The sequence below is a fragment of the Stegastes partitus genome, unplaced genomic scaffold (genome assembly GCF_000690725.1).
Source record: "Stegastes partitus isolate 25-593 unplaced genomic scaffold, Stegastes_partitus-1.0.2 Scaffold535, whole genome shotgun sequence".
NCBI classification, from domain to species: domain Eukaryota; kingdom Metazoa; phylum Chordata; class Actinopteri; family Pomacentridae; genus Stegastes; species Stegastes partitus.
Window position 1 is genome coordinate 318844 of NW_007578266.1, and position 19289 is coordinate 338132.

General features: G+C 42.2%; 1 protein-coding gene across 2 annotated transcripts in view; it reads right to left on the bottom strand.

Annotated features, from left to right (window-relative positions):
* Positions 1-34: 34 nt before the first annotated feature.
* The window catches only part of llgl1 (LLGL scribble cell polarity complex component 1), a 39942-nt gene continuing 20687 nt past the window's right edge, over positions 35-19289 (bottom strand). For both annotated transcript variants that reach the window (XM_008288005.1, XM_008288004.1), the window contains 19 exons: positions 16030-16192; positions 15341-15476; positions 14880-14934; positions 14198-14352; positions 13879-14099; positions 12935-13002; positions 11858-12032; positions 10201-10305; positions 9199-9491; positions 8782-8932; positions 8567-8705; positions 8057-8370; positions 7783-7974; positions 7571-7643; positions 6338-6452; positions 5650-5714; positions 3922-4057; positions 3740-3822; positions 35-2055 (listed from right to left, as the gene is read on the bottom strand). In XM_008288005.1, coding sequence (XP_008286227.1) covers positions 3744-3822; positions 3922-4057; positions 5650-5714; positions 6338-6452; positions 7571-7643; positions 7783-7974; positions 8057-8370; positions 8567-8705; positions 8782-8932; positions 9199-9491; positions 10201-10305; positions 11858-12032; positions 12935-13002; positions 13879-14099; positions 14198-14352; positions 14880-14934; positions 15341-15476; positions 16030-16192 — 2635 coding nt within the window. In that variant the 3' untranslated portion in view covers positions 35-2055; positions 3740-3743. The remainder of the gene's footprint in view (positions 2056-3739; positions 3823-3921; positions 4058-5649; positions 5715-6337; positions 6453-7570; positions 7644-7782; positions 7975-8056; positions 8371-8566; positions 8706-8781; positions 8933-9198; positions 9492-10200; positions 10306-11857; positions 12033-12934; positions 13003-13878; positions 14100-14197; positions 14353-14879; positions 14935-15340; positions 15477-16029; positions 16193-19289) is intronic.

Genomic DNA, 19289 nt, shown 5'->3' on the forward strand with positions numbered 1-19289 from the left:
ATGTTTCAGTACAAGCCAAACGTTGGACAAAGTCTCTTAGAGAGAGTAAATAATTTTATTAACATTCACAATTCTTCATCAGCCAAAATGCTAAATGACCCGATTAATAAATTCCTACACATGAAACTGGATGACAAAATAGAAACAAATTCATCTCAACTGTGGAATTAAAAAGGTAAATCGTGCCAGCTGTAGCATGAAAGGGTTAATCACGTGTGTCAACCAGAACACAAAAAAAAAGCTAAACACAAGAGTAAAAACAAAAAAAAAAGAGGCATTAACATTGATTCCTACCTGCTGAGCTACATTAGTTAGTAGTGAGGTCCTTTTTTTAACATTTTAAAACAAGGATCAAGAAGCTAAGGGAATACTGCAGGGGGGGGCGTTTTTTCTTGAGGCTACAACAGGTTCGAATATTTTACTCCATCGTCAGCTTGCTGTTACAAACCTGTCTTCTGTGAACCCAGATATAGATACTGCATATGTTTTTACACAGTAAAACATTTTTTAAAAAAAGGGGGGGTTAAAAATACTGATGATCAAAGCTCTGCGTGTAGCCAAAATGCACCAATTTCAGAGACCTCAATAAGAAATCTCCAGTACGTTACACTTTCAGACTGACTTTGCTTACCTTGCAACACTTCCCTGAGTCCTGTCAAAAGATTTTTCTGCGTGAGATGATGAAACATTAAGAGGAAGAAGGGTTCGAGTGACGGCTCCTTCATTTTACCACATTCTATACCTTCATCCTCTTTGAGTCTCTGAGGAAATATTTCTTGACATTGAATCCAGATTTTTACCCAAACTAAGAGCAGAAAATTAGGACTGAAACCTGGCTGCCACCACCTCGTATCTTTCTGGGGTTGTACAACACTGTAGCTTCACCTCACGTGGTCCCATTGATTCCTTATTGTAAGAGAGGACAGTGATGTCACATAGATCACAGGGCTTCAAGTTGGGAAAGATGTTTCACTACAACCACTGAATAGGAGGCTAACTTGCTTCACCTCTGCGTTGTACTCTTATGACACCTCTGTCCACGTCGTGCATTTAGCAATAAAGATATTTCAAAAGTCCCCCAAAAAAGGAAAAAAACAAATCAGCTCCAGTCCCAAAAACACTTCCTAGCTGGTTCCATTAGAAGCCACTGTCTTGAATTTTTCTCCCACTATTTGTCCTTCAATATATCTTCTCCCAAAGCCGTACAAAACACATTTAATAGAGCTTCAACTTTTGCAATAAAAACACCTTCATTGTCCCAGTCCTCAGTTCTTTTCTTCACACCTAGAGAGCGTCTCAAAACCTTGGCGATGACGATGTGCCAACAGGACGACAAGTGATTCAACTGCCCTAAAAAAAAAAGTGGGAACAGAAATGCTACAACTTTCAATACTCAAATATATCAAAGTACTTGATGTGCTCGTCCCTTACTGGGCTCCCTTTCAGTCACTGCTGGATACCATCAGTTCATCAAAGCAGCTCATTTGCAGGACTGTCGTGTACATTAAGCAGAACAATCCGTCACATCCACCACTTGTGCACAAGAAATCAACGTTTGGCCGCTGAGCACTGGTTCCAAAACCTCAGATGGAGCCCACGATGCCGCAAAACTTCGGATAGAAACATAAAAACATCAGTAAGTTTCCTATGTTGAACGTGGCGGCCTTTTCCTCGAAGGCCGAGCTGCAGTGATCAGCGGGAGAAGGGCTCAAGGAGGAATGATCGCAAAGAGATGGACGAGGACACATTTTCAGTTTCAGCTCCGACGGAACACGCCGGGCTTCCTGTCTCCGAGTGAGAGGCAATGTCACGTTTCCAAAGTGGTTGAATAAGAAGAAGAGTGTGTTCTTCCAGTAGGAGGAACCACCACAAGTTTCTTTTTTTTTTATCTTTAACGTCGTTTTCTGTGTCCGTAGTAAGACTTTTCCTCCCGGCAGTGAGGAGAGTGTAGCGTGCTGGCTGGGGGGGGGGCTCCACAGTGGGCTGATGGGAGATGTTTGTGGTCCAGCACTGAAATCCAGTCCATCGAGACCACTAGAGCCCCTCCCTGTAATACTAAGAGAGAGAGAAAAAAAAAGAACCCAGAGGACGTTATGAGTGGAAAACACTATCGCCACATAACAGAGCCAAAGAAACACAAGAAGCTTTGGTGTGATGGGCCAAGCGGTTTGCTCAGCAGGAAAAAATGTGAACAATAACATCAAACGCTTCGTCAGTCTGTAGCTTTATGCTGACACTAGTCAGTGAATGGAGGTCTGGTGTGAGACTTGCACACTGTGGACTTATTTAGGGCTGCAACAAATATTTTCAGTGTTGTTTAATCTGTCAATCAACTATTTCTCAATTAATCTATGAGTGGTTTTGTCTATAAAAATTAAAAAATAAAAAAAAGAACCGATCAGTGTTTATCTAATCCCAACATGACGTCCTTTAATGTCTTGTTTTGTTCATAACTACAAGACATTTAGTTTTAACTGTGAGAGGAGGAAAATAACCTTTTCACATTTAAAAAACTGCAATCAGAGAATTTTGATTTTTTTTTTTCTTTACACATTATTAATTCCAATTAGCACCTACTTGTACTGTACAGTATGTGTAAACTCAGACCTTGGACAGGTTATTATTGTTTTGTTTTTTTAAAAACTTTCTTTCTTTCGTATTATGAATAATTACTTCTTGTGCCATAAGGAGATAATATGAGGGAAATGGGGCGTGTAAGTAAATGCAACTACTTCAATCACAAAAAAAAAAAAATATTCATGGTATTTAACTGTAGTTTCATTGTTTCATTGCTCTTGTGTTCATATAAGAAATAATTCTTAAGATCCTTCAGGTTAAAACTAGATATTGGACTAAAATAATAAATAAATTTAAAAAGCCAAAAAGGTAATAATTTAAGTTCGAGCCCAAATTATGTTTTTTTACGCACTAAATACATACATTAAAAATGCCTATTATAAATAATATTCAGTAGACGGTGCAGCTATGCAGTGTATCATCTGTATTTCTAAACGTCACCACAAGAGGGGAGCAGAGAGTTAAAAATGTTAAGGAGAGACTTGTCGACATATCACAGCCACAATCGTCTCCTCATTTAGGAATTCTGGTAGCAGAGAATAATGACACACATCGGATTAGTAGATTACTGTAGATGCATTTTTTTTCATTACGGCAGCAAGTTAGCTTTGATTTCTTCTGCCAAGTAGAGTAGAACTCATCAGTTTATCTCTAAAGGAGGCACAGGCAGCGTCGGTTGTTTAAAAGATGTAATCTGAAGCCTTCAAGTAAAAGTTACGATTGCTTTTAATTTTGGATTTGCAAAGTGTAAAATAGATAACTGGAATTGGTGCAGTGACCAAAAATGTTACACAAACTGACCCAGAGCCAGCTCTGAATACTGTACAAAGACAGTAAAAAAACAAACAAACTCTGAGCTACAGAATAAAATGTGTGTTCAGTGCATGGAAATGGTTTTAGCTCCGCTGGCTTTGCGAAGACTTAAAGTGGAGGGGAAACAGTGAGGAGGGTTTGTTATTGGAATGCAGCGCTCAGACAGAACAAGGCTTTGAAGTTTGCACACTCTGGACCAGCTCCATTAGAAACAGGTGTCTGCAGCTCTCAATACGCCCACCGTGTCTGAGCAAGTGCAAGCTCATGCATCTGCTCACAGTGCTGGGTTTGTGCAACTGCAAGGCCTGAAACGAGTTTAAAAATCAAGTAACTGTTGTGTGTTTCTCACCTGTTCAGTTGATGAGGATGCCAGGTGAGCGTCCCTCCTCTTCTTTGATGTTCTTTAGGTTATTTTCCGCCTCGTCTACGGTTCTGCACGACAGATACACAAATTAAATTGATTCTTGTCTTTAAAATGTATTACTAGCTTTTCTAATTTTCTTTAAACGGTGTCATTACGCGTGCACCTACGTTAGGAAATCCCTGACGTCCTCCACAGTGAGTTCTCCAGTCGAGTCGAGGGTGAGGTCAGCACAGCTGAGGGGGGAGTCCAGAGGGGTGTCCAGGATGGGGGAGGACAGGGAGCTTGGAGCCTCCTCTGTTTGCCCTGTGAGGGAAAAATCAGAGAGTTGAGGGCTGAAGATTTCGCTAAATTTGGGTGATTCATACCGCTGTGTGTTGCTGGAGGTGTAATTGAAAGTTTTCCAGGTATGCTAGATGAATAAAACTAACCAGTTTTATTTTCACAGTTTGGTTATCCAGCGCAACAATCACATCTTTAGTACCTCAACAAGGTTATACCAACAAATCAGGTGCCTAAATGTAATAAATCCAACAAGAAAGCAGAGTTCAAATTTAAATGGATGGGAAAGTTGACTGCATAATGAATCAAATACTAATCAAAATGTTTGCTTTTCACAATTAAATAAAGCATGATCATGATGTTTAAAGTCAATAGCACATAGAAAACAGCTCATGTAGACAAAATCCCCGGGTCTCAGAACCAATCAGAGTCGCTGCAGTAACTGAGTGGAGACTAGAGGCTTCTCAGTGCGTCACAGCTGCTAGCTAGCTTCTACTGTAGCCTGAGGCATTTAGGGAACATCAGTAAACTGTGGTATCCATCAATAAGCAGTGTTCAGCTAACGGAGCATTTCAGCTACAGGTTTTTAAAAAAATATTTTGCCTCCAGGGAGTTCAGGTGAAGAAAAAAATTAACTGAAGTATTATTTTAATGCAGAGATTTGCACATTAAGGGAAACAACATGGAAGTGACACAGTTTTTTAAAAAGTTTTCTTTAGAAATACTGTGTCTCTAAAAAGTACTTAACAATGATAAAATCAAGAAATTGGGTGTTTCTGTTTCTGCCTTTGTGAAGCGCTATGAGATGACTTGTTGTTGTAAATATGCGCTATACAAATAAAATTGAATTGAATTGAATTGAATTAATAACTCAATGTGACCTTAGTATTGGTCAAAATAATCATTTATCATCAATTACACAACTATATTCATGAGCACAGAAGCTAAATCTCAAGGACTTTGGTCACATTTAGGTCAAATCTTTAATCTGTCCAACACTTTTGTTTCTAATCAAACACATAGAAAAAACTAACATTCCTATCAACCATCAGATAGACTTTGTTTTAAACTAATTAGGTTAACATCATAACACGAATGCAACTACATACTTTGCTCAAATATGATACTTTAACATTATAAAATATTTTTTTTCTTCACTTTAAACCTAAGTGTTGCTGAAATTAATAGCTTTGAGACACAATGCTCTGAGTTTATAGTTCCCTAGGACGGATATAAAGCCAATAATTTTTACTTTTTAAAGTACATTATTGCTTACAGTATTTCTAAATGTAAAGACACATTTAACAATTCTGGCTGCAAGGAAAGTTGTTAATAACGGAGTGCCAGGTGAAAGGCTGACTGGTCTCCACATCAACCACTGTTTCCTGCCAAGAGAGGAGGTTCTGGGCAGCGAAGGCAACTGGGGCATACTGAATGGTTACCATGGAGACCAGAAGACGACCCCTGCGAGGCCTGGTCGGGGTTTTGAGAGGTTCAGAGGGAGAAGAAGAAGAGGGTGCGATGAAGAGAGGGAGAATAGGCGGGGAGCGAAGTAACAAGAGGGAAGAAAAAACAAGGGGGGAAGGAGAGAAAAGAGAGTGTGCGCTCAGACCTACCCTCAGCCTGACCCATCTGGTTCTTGTGGGTTCCGTTGGCCTGCGGCTGCGTCATCGTACCATCGCTGCGGAGACGAGAGTGCACGCCATTTACATTGGCAACAGACGGAGGGATAACAAAGCAGCAGAAAGGTAGCATGTCTCCGGCGGTAACCTGAGAGAAAGCTGCATGAACGGCAGATTTGGCGGTTTCCAATGCACCGTCCAGAGACCACTGAGGGTCTCTGAATAGTTTACACTGCTTCCTGGAAAACCACTGCATATCCATAGCTGCATTTGTAAACTTCTGAATGATTATTTTGCTGGATTATTCAACAGCAGGCATTCCTGTTTCTGATTATGTTGTCTAGTAACAATTTATCAAATGATTTCCATGAAAATGTAATACATTTCAATATTGTGATTGAGGATTTTATCCAAAAAGCACAACCCTAATTTAATTTTACTATTTTTCTTGCTACATAAACTAACAGGTATGTACGATATGTGGGTTGCTGAGGTTTCTTTAGGACAGATTTGGGCAAACAGAGATCTGCTGTTCATGCACACTGGGTTTCCATGTGGTGGTCAATCAATACATATATGGTGCAATCAGGCAGAGAGAAAGCAGCTCACTGTATGAAACCGAGATGTGTCGAGATAAAATGTAGGTTTTTCATATTTAAATGATGGACTTTGTGTGCGCTACCTGGCAGGTGTGGGCTCTAGTGGTCGGTCCAGCTGAACAGAGCAGAGCGGCTCGGTGAGAACCTTCGCAGACAAGGAGAACCTCTCGTACTCTGAAGGAGAGATCAGGTAAAACCCTGCGGAAAGCACAAAAACAAGAGTTCAACAGGTGTCTTCAGGCCACGTCAGAGAACACTTTCTGTGATACAAGTGAAATGACTTTTTACATATTGAAACATCATTTTACTACAGAGCATTAAAGGATCAGGTTTGGATTTTTTTTCTGGACTATATTTTGCTTTCCCTCTGATTAACTCAACAGGTGGTATGTTGGTCCACTTATGATGCACTCTAAATCCAATCCAATAAATACAGCAGGTATAAATACTATAGCTACAACAAAGACCATTAAGAGTTTTAGAAACCAATAACAGAATCCATTCATAAATAAACAGATAGCCAGTGCACAGTCTTGATCATTTGTGTGTTACGTTTGCTCCTTCTCGTTTCAGTCACAACAAGTTCAGCTGAGTTCATTTGTAGTGGAGATATAATCTTCTTGGGAAGACCAAATAGCAGATCAATAAAATCGTCAATCCTCCAAAAAAAGGAGTGTGCATGTCTCTGTATTGGCTTGAGAGAGAAACTGTGGTACCCTGGTAATGATCTTTAAACGCTAAATTCTTAGTTATGTTTCTAATGTGAGGCTCAAAAGTGAGATCAGAGTAAAAAAATTACTGAAGTTTTCTCACTTGTTGACATGGGTCAAATTTTTGCAGTTTTACAACGACTTTCTCTCTCTTTCAGTTTTGTCCTGAGTGAGCTACCATCCATAAGTTGATATCTAAAATACAGCTGAAAAGGGCATTGATTGGGTCATGAGGAGAAACAGCAATGTCAAACTGTGTTTCACTTTAAATCAGCCCTGACAGCTGTTGGTAAGAGAGCTTCAGCTTCTCTGGTTATCTTTTTAACTGCTTTAATTTGCGCCTGAGCGGCCACAGCTGAGGGTGAATCCACTCGGACACTGTGGCCACAACCAGTTGAGGTTTGCTACATAATGCATAACATTGTATCATACTACAGCTGAGCGGATCAGAAGAAATGCAAACATTATTACGAGGGAATGCAAAGTATCCCAGAAGGAAAAAAAAAACAAACTACACTGTGACCCTTTGGTGACTTGAAATGTGTAGTTATGAGTCTGGTATTTTCTAGTGACTCTTTCGTTAGAAGTGAAGCCTTCTCTCCTCACCCTGTCCGTTCTTGGTGAAGACACAGGATGCAATGCCACTGATGTCTTCTTTACGAATGCAGTCGTAACGCACCTGACGACACAAAATGGAGTCATCATGAAAATACTGTTAAAGAAACACTCATATACTTATGTAATTTATTTATTACACCAACCATGCTACAATACAAACTTAGCATGTTTTGTAAACATGCATACAACTGTGACCGTACCTGTGGTCGGAGGCCGGGTATGTTAAAGAGGTGCATGTCTCCCAGGTTGGTCAGACAGACCAGTGTGTGTTCACTGTAGTCCTCCTGAGCTGTGGAGCTGAACACCATCAGGGCCACTTTCCTCACCCGACAGCCTTCGTGTGCAGTCAGCTTGAACTTGGTCTTGGCGCTCACTTTAGGGAGAGAGAACACCTGCAGGAAGAGCAAAGAAGATTCACAACTAGAACAACAGGCTCACTTTTTTGTGATGTTATGATCCTGATGTCTGACTCACCTTGAGTTGCTCCTCTGAGGCGATGAGCACCGAGTGAGCATTGGTCATATCTGGTGCGATGGCGAGGTCCTGGGAGGCTTCATATGGGTCCGGTAACGGTTTCCCCCGGCCGTCCAACACACAGATCGACACCACGGGAGCTCTGTGCATCAGCTGGATCTCTTTTCCCAGCACCGCCTCCACACAGACGCTGCTCTCACTGGCCCCGCCACGCTCACACACACGTCCTGAACCCACACCAGGCACCTCCAGAGCGTAGGCGTACACACTGCCTGAGTTGGTGCCTGCCCATAGTGTGGGGCCATGGTGGGTACCTAAAGGAGACACAGTGTGTTGTTAGTGCTGTGGAAATGGTAACAGACACAACCATTTATTATACTGCTCACCAGTCAATTCTCTTTCTCTTAATAAAAAAATAAAAAAATAAAAAAATAAATACTGAATCAAGGGTGTATTGTCATAATGAAGCTACCAACTTTAGTCATAACCCTGACAAGTAAGTCAACGCACCATCACGCAGAAAGGTGTCAGCAAAACAGAGACATCTGACCACTCCAGACAAAGAGTCGTCTGCTGACCGGGGCTCAATCCTTCGTTGTACCGGAGCTACTTCCTCCTGCTCTGCTAGAGCAGCATTGGCCTCTTGAACCTACATGTGACACATACATAGTTTAGTTGTATGTCAGGATGTTCTATGGCCTCCCAACTAATAGAGATGGACTTACCTTGCTGGTGGGTGTGCTGATGGTGCGTTTCTTCCCAGACACTCTGCTTTTACGGATGCGTCGGAAGCTCTGTCGTAGGGATTTTTTCAAGGACTTCACTCTGGACAGGGGACCCTCCATCGCCAAAGAGTCATTTGGGTGCAGGGTGCACCTAAGAGAACACAGAGAGCAGCAGAGTGTTGCCTTTAAGATCAGGTCTGGTAAATGTTTCAAATAGTATTATGCTGTTTTATACTGGCATTGACCCACTGAAACATTATGTAATCAAAACACATTCAGTATGTATGCACAAAAATATAGGGCAGCAAATATGGAGGGAGGTAGAAAGGACTGAGTTTATGTTTAACATCCCAACATGTCCACACATTGCCCCATATTCAAAGAACAAAAAAAGGAGCTGTGATTGTCTGTCCCAACCTGGCCAGCACAGCATTTCGTCTGTGGTAGTCAAAAAGGCCGAATCCATGACTCGTCCCAAAGGCGATCAGGTTCCACTCGGCGTGCAGCGCCACCGCTGTGACTGAGGCCGGAGGCAGGCACTGCACCAGCACTAGTGGCTGGAAGCCTGGAGGGAAGGGGGCAGGTTTGAGACGCGGTTCCAGCCTGTCATGGCCCTTCCAGGTGAAGCCCTCCCTGTCCTGCAGGAGATCAACCACCGACACGTCCACCAAGTGGTCTGAGCGCTCATCACTCAAACCCAGCACAATCACCTGAAGAGGAACAGTCAAGAAACATCATGGCTCCAGTTTTAATATACACTGAATGACGGTAATACATTCTAATCAAAACATTAAGAACTCACAGCATCCTTACTTTCAAAAACCTCTTAAATGTAATCCAAATAAAGCACATTTCCATTCTGCATGTCTCTATTTACAGTACTGTGCAAAAGTCTGACACTTGATATGTTTAGATTTTTAACCAACAGATAATATCACTAAAGAGACATCCGATTGGTTCCAATTCATTCCACAACATGACAACAAACATGCAGACAGAGTCACAGAGATATATCTTCAGCCGCAGGAGGAACATGGAGTCCTGCCACAGATGGAGTGGTCCACACAGAGCCCGGATCTCAGCATCATGGAGTCGATCTGGGATTTCGTGAGGAGAAGGAAAACACTACGACAGCCTAAATCCACAGAAGAAATGCAGCAAGTTCTCCAAGATGTCAGGAACAGCCTACCTGCCAAGTGCTTCAAAACACTGTGTGCACGTGCACTGAGGAGAACTGGTGCGGCTTTAGAAGGTAAAAGGCCGTCACAGCAAACACTGATTTGATTTAGGGTGTAAACAATAAATTAAAACTTTCCATGGCAGTATTTGTAAAAGCATTCTCGCTTTGCTTTCAGTGTCCAAAACTTTTGCACAGTACTGTCTATAACTTGTGACAGAACTCATCTGCGTGGTCTTTACCTGTCCTGCAGTTCCGGCCACCACCAGCTTGTTGCTGTATTTGCACAGACTGATCTTCTGGATGCCGAGCCTAGGGTCATCGCTGTACGGGTCGAAACAGCCCACCTACACACACAGGAAACCACAGGCAAATCAATGTGTTTGGAGCTGGTTGTTTATCAATTTATTGCTCAATTTTACCTCTTTCTCACAGCAAACAGTTTGAAACACTGGATTTGTAGACATGCATTACAGAAAAATGGATCATACAGTGATGCAAAATCAAGTCAATCAAATAAGAACATCTATAGGTGCACGCTGAAGGTGCAAACAAATTCTAAAAAACACAACTGTGATGCAAATTTATGACAGAAAACAGAAACTAGGATGCTTCAGCATTTATACCAAGGTGCTGATTGTTCCCTGACATGTAGCTCATGTTTGTTATCCTACAAATTCACCTCCTCTGACTCCACAAGCTCAGCCTTTTCTTGGAATCTCGTAAAAACAGCGTCGTCTCATTCTGAATATTTAGTTACAAATTGAATCCAATGTCAAAATGCCCTCCTGAAGCTTTCCTCGTTCTTTAATGGCAACCATACTCCTCTTACTCTCTACCAGATGCCAGGACGAGCCCTACTTTTCCCCTCACACATGCAAAGTCAATGTGTGCATTAAGGTGTCGTCTCTGTCACACACATACACAGTAGGAATTATTATCCCGCTCACATGGGAGTTGTGTCTTTGCAAAACAACAAGTAGGAGAAGCAACACACACACACACACACACACACACACGCACACGTTCAGAGAAAGAGTGGGCTGATAGGTCTGGTTTTCATTACAGGAGAGAAAAAAGGGAAAGGCGCTTCATCCCATATGAGGGCTGCATTCCTGAACATGCAGCTCTGTTACCACAGGATACATGAGGAAATATGTGTGTGTGTGTGTGTGTGTGTGTGTGTGTGTGTGTGTGTGTGTGAGGGGGGGATGTAAAAGAAAATAAATTAAATAGGAAGAAGCGAATGAAATAAATGGGAAATAAGACTTGGAGAGATGTGCATGTGTGTATGGACAGATTGACACTATAATCTATTTTTCACTCTTGAATGCATCGCTCCAAATAATAGCGTCTCTTTTTAATCCATTAGGGATCCCAGATAATATATTCTTATCCTGATCATACGCCTAAACACTGCGAAACGTTTCTCGCTGCAGAACCGATTTATTTAAATATTCATCGAGCACGACATGTCCCGTCTTCAATCTGCATTTCCCGTCTACTAAAGCCAAACTACTCTGCCAGAATCCCCTGACATGAAATTCTGCTTCCCAACTGTGAATCAGTTCATTTAAATGTAACTCTGCACAGAAAGCTGCCCATTGAAACAGAATCAGACTTTGGTTCCTTCAGAGTCAAGTTTTTAATAACAAGAACAATGGGGTGGGCCTGTCTGAAATCCAAACACATGAAAACAATCAGAGGAGAAAATTAGACCACAGATGTAGCGTTACAGGACTGTGTGTGTGTGTGTGTGTGTGTGTGTAGGTGTGTGTGTTTATGCAAAAGACACATTGCTTTTATTCCCACAGCCTGTTAAATACGACCCCATGCCCAAACTCGGTTCGAAAGACTCCCTCTCCTATTCTTGCATCATTTCACCTCCTCGGTTCTCACCTTCCTGAAGGGAGGCCATTCCTCCTCCTGCTGCATGTCGGGGTCGTTGCTAGGGTCCTGAGGGTCATCGCTGGGGTCACAGTCGGTGTGGAAGACATTGGCTGTGCTGAGTTTGTATAGCGGAGTAAGAGCGACACCTGACGCGTCCCAGAAACGCACCGTGCCATCCTCATGCCTGGCAAGATACAAGATTAAAAAAAAACAACAATGGTGTTTAGAAGGTATAATATTTACAGTGTTTGGAGCTGTAGCTCAGTGTGTCAGCATGGTAACATTTTCTATATCACTTTAAACTAAAACAGAAGAGGCTGATGAGAGCAACTTTCCCTCTGAATGCTACTAACATGGCTCAAAACTAACAGCAATAGTCCTACTGGTTTTCCATCCATTATCTATACACCGCTTAATCCTCACTAGGGTCGTGGGGGAGCTGGAGTCTATCCCAGCTGACTTAGGGTGAAGGCAGGGGACAACCTGGACAGGTCGCCAGTCTATCACAGGGCTACACTTAGAGACAGACAACCAAGCACACTCACATTCACACTTACAGACAATTTAGAATCATCAATTAACCTCAGCATGTTTTTGGACCTTGTGGGAGGAAGCCGGAGAACCCGGAGAGAACCCACGCTGCACGGGGAGAACATGCAAACTCCACGCAGAAAGATTCCAGTACCCCCACCGGGAAGCGAACCAGCAACCTTGTGCTAACCAACTGCACCACCTTGCAGCCCCCTACTGGTTTTCTTATGCCGAATTTCTTTTGACAAGTCTGTGATGCCTTTACGTAACTGATATTTTTTTTATTGGGCTTCAGGCCAATGTAAGCTCTGCCAAACGTCTGCAGTTGGCAGCATTCTGACAGTTATCACAGGATTTCCTCTTTGCCAAGTCGCATGTAGATTCAGTTAAATGCAGGATATCCATATCCTTTGTCATGCTGCTTTTAGTGAATTTACTTACTAGAAAGCATCAGATTTAAGTCATGTAAACAAAAGCCTGGATCCACCTGCAGCGTGGACACAACCAGCGGGTGTGTGCATTTCTAAGTGTGTGGGTGTTGGTGCATGCATGTACCCCGTCAATAGCAGCTCTTGTTGTTTCGGTGGAGGTGCCAGATTTTTCCCACCGCATATCGGCCAGCTCTGCACAAACAGAAAAAAAAGATTGATAGCAAGTTAGTCATGTGGAAGAGCTGCAAGAGAAAGTTTTACATTGAACTTGACTAAACGGAAACATTCCTCACCCCTTCTATTCTGTCATGACCCCAAGTAAAAAAAAAATAAATAAAAAATTTACTACAGAAAATTTATGGCAGAAATTCTGTCCTCTGCAGCTCAGAGTGCTTTTGTTGAGTTTCCTCTGTTACAGTGCCAGTCTCTCTGGTTTGGATTCACACAGACAAACACAGAGTCATGATTTATGAACCTAGCAGCTGTGTGTGTGTGTGTGCGCGTGTGTGTTTGTGAGTCTAATCTGCCACTGATCAAACAGCTGATCTAAGCTACAAAGCTTTTGCAAAGCCTTTAACTGCCCACACCTGCTCTTAAAGTTAACACACTACCAGCAGGCTGATGGTCACATTCCTGTTGTTTAGCTGACAGCGTGCGAGTTCAGATCATGAGTAATTACATCCATTTACACACAAATAGCCCGTATCAGATCAAATTAAAATTCAGTAATTTCACCTCGCTTATGACCATTTAGAATGCTTTGAACCTTGGCATCCAACGGCAATTTGGGAAAAAGCCAAACAAAACCCTGGAACTGCACGGACAAGCAGCTTGGCGGTCGGCCACACTGTGTTTAATGTGTTCTCAGGTTAAGCTTCTTACATGTACCTCCTGTAGGATTTACTGTAATTGAATACCCGTACAGTCACGTATAAGCCAATTTACAAACTAACTGCATCGCTCATAGTGCTTTGCCAAAAGATACAAAAGACGGCTTTTGTAGTTACTAGAGCAAATGGCTTAAGAACATATTCACACAAAATTCAACTTAAAATTATTGCTCCTCACCCTGTGCGTCTGCTGCCGGCCCTGCTGTGCTTTGCCGGCGTTGATGAGTCTCTCCCAGAGTTTTGGAGGGACACTGGAGATGTGGCAGGAGCAGGTGATGGCTGAAGAGTGAAGGGGAGCAAGATAGGGAGTGGGCAGAGAGGGCCACCCGGGGGTCTGGAGGTCAATGACAACCAGCTCCTCTTCGAGCAGCACCACTAAAGCTGACGGGTCATCATACTCTGGAAGGAGAAGGAAGATTAGGGACCGAAGCTCCTGAAACCTGAAGAGAACAGTGTTTGGAATCCATGGAAACATATCTCTAATTAACGACCCTCACCTTTCTCTTGCTCTATGCTGTGGACAGTGAAGAAATCAATTACTCGAGATGTGAAGTCAAGAGTGACGTGCTCTTTGTCCTGTTGGATGGTCAGACAGTGGCGGTCACCATAACTGGCTCTGGGCATCCCTCCACTGTACAGCATCACTGGAGACCTGGAGAAAGGAACACAGGCACATTTGTCATAAATAAAAACGTTTCCAACTCTGTTCTGCCATCTTGAACAACATTTCCAGGATAATTAGGCATCATTGTTTAAAATGTTTGAACTCTTTTAGATGTAAATTTAAAGACAAAAAAAAAGTCATACAAAAATCAGTGTCAGATTTAGATGATAAATATACCATTAACACCATGAAAAACATTTGCTGTAGTTGGGGCATAAACAAGCTTTTATTTAGGAACCAATGTCTCTGTTGACTTCATTACATTTTTTTAGGGACTTGCTGACCACTAACAGTCTCTTGGGGCAGGAGAACTTTTCGATTTCAAAATCTAAGTAGATCAATTTATAATCTAATATTTACAGAAAAGCCAAGAGAAAAAGACTAAGAAAAATGAAACAAAAAGTCAGATGTGCCTTTTTACAGCCACAGTGATTCAAGATGTCCGGTCTGACTACAGGAGTCAAATGTGCCCCAACAGGAAAACTATGTGACAAACTAAAGGCTTAAACACCCACCCTGTCTGTGTTGTCCTCCACAGGATCTTGTTGATGGCTTTACAGGGAAATGGACCTGTAACAGACAATAACAAGACGTTACAAAGACACACTGGTCAAACATAAACTATTACAAACTCCAGAGAAGTTTAAGTCCAAGAAAGGATGAAAGAAAGAGGAAAAATAATGGCAAAGAAATCAAAACCAGATGTGTTTAAAGCTTTAACTTCTCCAACCATATTCTGAATCATCGTCTAGATCATCTCAGAAACCTGACTGGACAAGCCCTGACCCGAAGTTCTGATTCTCACCAATGAGCCACTATGCATCACAGTATGGTTCATCACGCTACTGTCCGTTGGCGACATCTGTCGTGGATGACACCACTCCACCCACCAGACCTCAATGACAATGCTCTTAATCATGTCTCAAACATAAACTAGGAAATATAAATATGTGTGTGCTTTGTATGCATTTCTCACCATATGGGATGGTGGAGGAAGCTGGCTGGTGATTGCAGGTGTTGCCGCTGGTAACAGGCCACACGGAGTAGCCTCCATCGTTATGGGAACTGACAAATAAGCTTCCAGATCGTTCCCACACGAGACTCTCCAGCTGCTGCAGAGGGGTTGACATATGCAAACACGCAGTCGTCAGACCAGGTCACACAGCAGCAGAATTACAGCCAACAGACCACTTTTAAACATTAACCTAATGACTCCCAGAGGAGTCAATATTTAAACTCATCTGCAGTAAAAACAGGAACACATCATACACACACACTCCTCTACACACAGACACACACACAGACACTCTCTCTGTGCACACATGACACAGGTGACCCGCTACCTCACACAGCCTGGACACTGCACTGTTGCACTTTTTCTTTTTGGAATGTTTATAGTTGCGTATTTGTGTTCATACTTTCTTATTTGTGTTCTACTTTCTTTATTGTGTTTATACTTTTGGTTGTCGGAAGTCTATTTATGCCATTTGTCTTTTGCTGAAAGACTTCCGGCTGTAATTTCATTGTGTGTATGGAAGCATATGCATAATGACAATAAAAAGGATTCTGATTCTGGTTAAGCAGTTTACCAAAATTCTTCACTGACACTAAACTCCAACCAGCAAACACACTATGTGCAGTCAACTTAGTCTCTAAACCAGGTACCTGCTTGCCCAGGAAAAGCTGATCAGCACGACGGGTGCTCAGATCCCAAAGGACCACCAGGCCTCGGCTGTAGCCAATCAAAATGCTCCCCGACTGCTGAGGATGCTCCTGAAGAGATTCCACTGGTCCCAAAGATTTCCCACATCTGTAGTCATCTGGCAGGCTAGAAAGGTAAAATATTACCCGTCATCCCTTATCTGTGTTTTCCATAAAGGGAATGCTTTACTGTTATCCAAGGGGATATAAATTACAAATTGCTTCCCCTAAAACAAGGTGGGAAAATTGTCTAATAATGATCCTTATTTAAATAGCACTTTTCCTGACAATGTTACAAAGTCAGTTAGAAAAACAAATAAAACCACAATACACAGATAAAATGGAATAACGTCAATAAAGAAAGGAAGTAAAAACAGTAATACGGATAAGAACAAACAAACAGGAATCTAAAGTATAATAAAAACATATATCGAGCAGTTCCAGGGGACAGAAAAGTATTTAAAAGAAATATAGTGTCTCCAGTCGGCAGAGTTCAAAGTCAATCAGTCAATTCTGGGAGGAACCAACAGGCCTCCATCTGCAGATTTTAGCAACCAAAAGGGCGCATACCACGTCAATAACTCAGAAATGTACAAGGAGAGCCATTCAAGGCCTTAAAAGCTAGCGATAAAATTTTAATGACACAATTGTCGTAAGGTCAAGAAGATCATTAATCTGCAACACGAGAGACCATCTCCAAGCAGAGAGAGATATTTTACTCTGCCCTAAAATTTACAACCATGTGTTATCATGTTACCTAATCTCCATATTTTGCTCACACAGTGACTTCATGATGACAAGTGAGAAACAGCTCCTACAGTTCAAAGAATGAACTTAACATTTGTTATCATTAATGGATATTTAAACTCATGTTAAACTGGGATTTAGGAGGGCAATATCTGTTCGAATAGCAGAGTCACAAATCTTGGAACACATCTTAATAGAAAGTGAAATATGATAAGATGACAGGAGTTATGAAAGATATCTGTGCATCATCATCCTGTTTTACAGGAAAAAAGCTTCCTATTCTTCTGTACCAAAACAACCCAAAGCAAAACTCCAAAAGTGTAAAACATGGATCATAATATAATCAAGCACAAACCATCTGTACAAACTAGCACTGCTGCACAGGCTGCCCCTCCAACAACAACAACAAGAGTGAAATCAACATTACGCTGGAGCTGAGCTGCTGGAGCTTTATGAACTAGACATTCCTCTGAGGCAGCAGAGGAATGTGGAGCAGGACACACCCTCGAGATGTCAGAGGATTCCCTTGGCAAAGGATGGGGGGAAAAAAGAGAGGGATGAGGGAGAAGGAGATAGGAGAAGAAAGTGCAGAGAAATAAAATGGGAAAGGACAAGAAGGCACTGCAGCGTCCTGGACTCTTTAGTGCGGCTGAAGCAGAACCATCGCTCGAGAGACAGTCAGCCTGGGTCAAACATACGCACACACAAACTGCTGCGGTGGGGTTCACTGAGGAAGATCCTCTCCGGAAGCACAGAGGCAGAAACATTCCCAACAAAGCATTCCATTGTCTCCATCTCTCCGTTCATAAGTATTTTTAGGGAATCCAGCATCCTGCTACAGAGTCCCGGTGATGAGCCTCTGTGTGCTGTGTGTGTATATTCCCGTGTGTGTGTGTGTCCCTGTGCATGTGCACGTTGGAGATTCAGCTGAAACACTTCCCCAACCGGAACACTGCGTTTTGGCAGCCGGTACAAAGCTTCACTGTCTAAAGCCTCCCCGTCTTTGCACCCACCACGCACACAAACGCACACACAAACGTCTTCTCAGGGCCCTCGTTAGGCTTCGCTTCTGCTCACTTCCCTAAAGAAGCCGCTTAATGAGGGGTTTGGCCGACCAGTCAGACAGTCACACAGCAGAATAAAAAAGAAAAACACAACTGAAGCACTGACACGCTGCCAGTGTGTCAACACAGGAATTCGGCAAGGAAGGCTCCAGCATGAAACATAAAAGAAAAAATAAACACTTAAGCGTGTATGTTTTATTTAAACAGATTGTTTCCTATCATGCAATGTTGCGTATACTTCTATAACAACAGCACATTCCCAGCTTGTGCAGCAGATCTGCGTCCGTGCTCCCCTCACACAGTGTTTTGATCTTGTTCACGGCTGAGCTCTCGTACATCGCTGCACAGCGAACTACACGATCACAGAGGGGCTGCACAAAATAAAGGAAACATCTTACAACACAACAGCCCTGCAGTAATACAGTTAAAGGCCTATCTCTCAGTACTGGTGACCTGTATTCCTCTTTGCTTCTGCCGTGTTCTGGTGTTTTGATATATTATTAATTGTGAGTCATTCCCTTGTGCTAAATTACATAAGTTTGTATTTCCATCTGATGCATTCACACACACAGTCTACGAACCACTGTGAAATGTAAAATGTCTGCAAACTAGGTTTCAAAGTTTTTCCTCCACTATGTTAACTTAAAAAAAAGCAACACGCAAAGTTAATGTTGAGGAAAAAATAGCTGGTACATATTTACTAAGACTTTTAAAACTCCAAAACTCACTTAGTCTTCTTCACTGGGACTGCGTGGGTGTGTATTGATCAGATCTGATCGATAGTTGCCAGACAACAGAATCACAAGTCAAATGTTAAGTTCAGATTTGTGCACAAAACTGAATGAGTCCACTTCCAGTTTGTGTAAAGACCAAAGACAACAACACTAATACAGAAACTTCCCATGTGAAGGGTTTGAACAGTAAACTGTAACTTCAGGGGAAATTTGTGTGCTTATACAAGAGGTTTTTAAAGGAGTTTAAAGGAAGTGTGACAGTCAAGATTTCTTTAAATGAGCTGTGAGGGCAAAAAATAGCTCAGAAAATTCCTCCTTTTTTTCAGCTTAACTTCACTGGAATTTACTGCAGCTATGTTATTGTCCTGTATGTTATTTAGTTTTATTTGCTTGAATTCCTATCCACGATTTCTTGTACATGTCCCAAAACTGACTGCCCAGTCCAACCAAAGCAGTGTTTCCTCTACATTCATTTAGCAGCGGCGGCCCGCCATTCCTAAATCCTCGATGCAGAGCCTTCAAATTTCTTTCTTTTTCTTTTTTTTGTTGTTGCAAATACACCACTGCCGCATGTCTCCACCTTCACAGCAGAGTCCTGCTCTGGGTCAGGTACTCGCGACTACTACGGTAACCTACACATAACTATCTTGCTCAGTCTCTACTCTCTGGGGGTTAATAC